The following is a 3,682-nucleotide window of genomic DNA, read 5'->3' as shown; positions in this document are numbered from 1 at the left end:
TCTGACACACATGCAAACATAGTTGTGCAATTAAAAAAGTTTTTTAAATTGTTCCCATACATAAAAGATCAATGTTTTATTATTGTGAAGAATTTTAATTATTTTTGTTAAATATGTATTTTGCTGCTCTGATAGTGTTTTTCTATGTCTAGTAAAAAGGATGTTTAAAAAAAAAGTAGTGAATGATATTATGATTTACAGTAAATGAGACTTGAGAGGTTAATGCAGAAATTTATAATGAAAAAGATCCAGAACAAAGACTTTCTGTCACCTGCAATATTCACTCATTCATCAAGACACTATAAATATAATTTATATATATATAGCGTTGTTTTAAAACCAACCGTTTTGTTTATACCTGAATTCAAAAACACTTTCTAACAGAACACTCAGAACATTAGAAAACAAAGGTTATCAGAAAAAAATCTTATAGTGAGGAGGGAAGATCCTCGTTCTTTATTCTCAGACTGCACGCAGTTGTTCGGAGCATTTGCTGGGAATGTGACTTGGCTTGTAGACACACTCGTTCTTGGAAGTGTTGCATTTCGTGCAGCGGCACTGGTGTGCCACCGGGTAAAAGAAGAGTGGGTCAATGTGGACGGGACAGCCGGGCATCCTGGCAGAAAGATAGACCACAGAACGATGCATGCATCCTTTTTGAATCAGGAAGCGCTTGCCCACAAATCCTCTCACGTTCGTGTCCTGTCACATACACAATACAGAATACGCATGACAGTATTAGGTAACACTTTATTTAAGGTCCAAAATCTTATTAACATGCATATTACTAGGATATTGGCTGTTTATTAGTACTTATAAAGCACATGTTAATGCCTTATTCTGCATGATCATATTCTACATCCCATAATCCTACCCAATACCTAAACTTAACAACCTTACTAACTATTAATAAGCAGTAATTAGGAGTTTATTAAGGCAAAAGTCGTAGTTAATAGTTAGTTCAATGTAAGAATTGGAACCTAATCTAAAGTGTGTCCCATTATTATTACCTTGATTCACATGTTATTTGTAGTCTGCTGAGAGTTTGATTCCGGCCCATATATTTTATATGGTATGCTTTTATATTTCTCAGGGCCAAAATGAAATTCGGGAGGCCTGGTTTGATTCACAAACAACATGTAAAAATATAACAGGCCAATAAGAAACAATTGTTCTTATTATTGACATTTCACATAATGTAGGCCATATGCAGTATGTTATGACCCCAAAACAAGTCATTTATGAATAATATTCTCTTATTTCTTGTTTCACTTACTCTCTCTCAATATCTATTTTTCTTTTTTATCTCTCTTACACACAAACACACACAGCATACACAAAAAGCATATACTAGACAGAACTATGCTCTTATAATATTATGTTCTTTGAATAAGATATTAGTTGTTTATGAGTCAATACTTTTAATATATTCAATATTAAATTCAATATGTTCTAAAATAATAATGATTTCTTAACCCATTTGTGCCCAAATTTTTCTGAACGGTTTCATGCATATAGTCCTGTTAATAGTGTCCTATGTGAACATGTTCTGCATTTATTTTCCTCAGGTTTTTGTTTTTTTTCTTAAAAAACGTATTTGAATGTGTGGCAACTATAGTTCCTGGTGGGCAAATATGTTGTAAGCACCCTTTCATTGTCAAATTTGAATAGGAGGAGAACATTTGGCATCTAACTCAAAATAACTGCTTTCAACAGATCAACAGATCAATCAAAGTTGAAGAATTATAATCTCTTGTATATGAAAACACAACAAACAACAAATCCATTTGTCTTAAAGTGGTGGAACATAGTGCAGAACTGCAGAAGTGCAGCCATTGAGTTGCTCCAACAGAGCATTGTGAATCAAAAAGTTAAATTACATCGTTCATTAGAAAAAAATTACTCCTATATGTGACCCTGGACCACAAAACCAGTCATAAGTCACACGGGTATATTTGTAGCAATAACCAACAATACATTGTATGGGTCAAAATTATCGAGTATTTTTTCTTTTATGCCAAAAATCATTAGGATATTAAGTAAAGATCATGTTCCATAAAGATATTTTGTAAACTTTCTACCGTAAATATATAAAAAAAATTCTTTTTGTGAGTGGATATACATTGTTAAGGACTTCGTTTGGACAACTTTAAAGGCAATTTTCTCAATATTTTGATTTTTTTGCACCTTTAGATTCCAGATTTTCAAATAGTTGTGTCTCGGCCAAATGTCCTATCCTAACAAATCATACATTAATGGAAATCTTATATATATTCAGCTTTCAGAAGATGTATAAATCTCAATTTCAAAAAATTGACCCTTATGACTGTTTTTGTAGTCCAGGGTCACATATAACAAACAAACAAAAAAATTAATTAATTAAAAAATAAATAAATAAACAAATAACAATATATAATATATAACAATATAAAATATTATGAAAGCAAAAATCACTAAACAAGACCAATAACCTTGATTTATTAACCCATTAAGCACAGTATACCCCATTTCCCCATGATATATGTACTTACAAGTCATTTGCCCACCGGCAAGTTGCCGCTTGGACTTTTGACTAAGTATACAAAAAACTATAGATCTCTTGTAAGATTTGTTTCGTTTGGATGATTCTAGAGACCCTCATGATTATGTAGATATATATATGTAAACAAAAAATACTTAATATTAACATGAAAATTACTTTTCTTTGGAAGGGTTTGCCTTCGCTGTGCTTCCTGGAAGTAGGGGTAGGAAGTTGACAGCCTCATGTCACAGGAAGGAAGTGAATACCTTTTTTTTTTTTTCTTGAAATCCTTTATTTGGTTGTTTGCTTGCATGTCATTGAGACATAAAACATGGAAAACATCTAGAAAAATGCTTACAAAAGGAAAATGACAACCATACACTGCGGCAACTATATTAGTTGTCGGTGGGCTTAAATGGGTTTTGAGACTTCACTTAAGAGCTCTACATTTTCAAAAATGCCTCACGCAAAATGAAACAGAAAACATAATTCGTCATGAAACCTCTGGGATTGATTTGGTCAGTTTTCTTTCTTTTATCTCCATGAATTTGCGTGATAAACTTTAAGGCTCTTACCTGCGTGAAGCACATTCCGCTGCACATGGTGGTGTTAATGGCCATGCAGTGACCGCACTCGTGTCTCTCCACGAACAGCGTGTAGTTATTCAGAGAGCAGGCCAGGAGAACATCTCCTCCCATCAGGAAAAGCAGACTGCAAAAAAACAACATCCTCATCTTCATCCAGCACCTGTCCAAACTCCAAACCCAGCACAAAATGTTACTCTGGCTAATGCTCTGATCAATGCTGAGAATCCTTCATATAATAAGGATTAAAAAAACAGTCCTCCTTTCACCCAAATTTTGATTAAATCAGAGTTCCTCGCTTGCTTTTAGACTCACACTAATCCCAAATGTTGTGTGTGCCTCTTATCTGGCTGTGCAGGGAGGGAGGGTCTTCAGGTTGATCCTCCACAAATCAACGTGACACCAGGGAGGATGGCCACGCACGGCCCCGCTCCAACATCTCCTGATGTAACAACAAGTGTTCGGTGGAATTGCTAATTAGGAAAACATCTTGCATTTTATTTCAGGTGACCTCATTCATGTACCAACATGACTTGACTGCATTTATATATAATTGTATCTTAACAAATTGATTAGA

General features: G+C 34.2%; 1 protein-coding gene across 1 annotated transcript; it reads right to left on the bottom strand.

Annotated features, from left to right (window-relative positions):
• Positions 1-215: 215 nt before the first annotated feature.
• On the bottom strand, positions 216-3,446 carry LOC127504970 (thyrotropin subunit beta). The gene is made up of 2 exons (XM_051880154.1): positions 3,097-3,446; positions 216-702 (listed from the first exon to the last, which is right to left on the bottom strand). The coding sequence occupies exons 1-2, from the start codon at positions 3,259-3,261 to the stop codon at positions 463-465; spliced, it is 405 nt and encodes a 134-aa protein (XP_051736114.1). The 5' UTR covers positions 3,262-3,446; the 3' UTR covers positions 216-462.
• Between the last annotated feature and the right edge of the window lie 236 nt (positions 3,447-3,682).

The sequence above is a fragment of the Ctenopharyngodon idella genome, chromosome 22 (genome assembly GCF_019924925.1).
Source record: "Ctenopharyngodon idella isolate HZGC_01 chromosome 22, HZGC01, whole genome shotgun sequence".
Lineage (NCBI taxonomy): Eukaryota > Metazoa > Chordata > Actinopteri > Cypriniformes > Xenocyprididae > Ctenopharyngodon > Ctenopharyngodon idella.
Note: the sequence above shows the minus strand (reverse complement) of the source record. Positions and strands in the feature narration are given on the sequence as shown.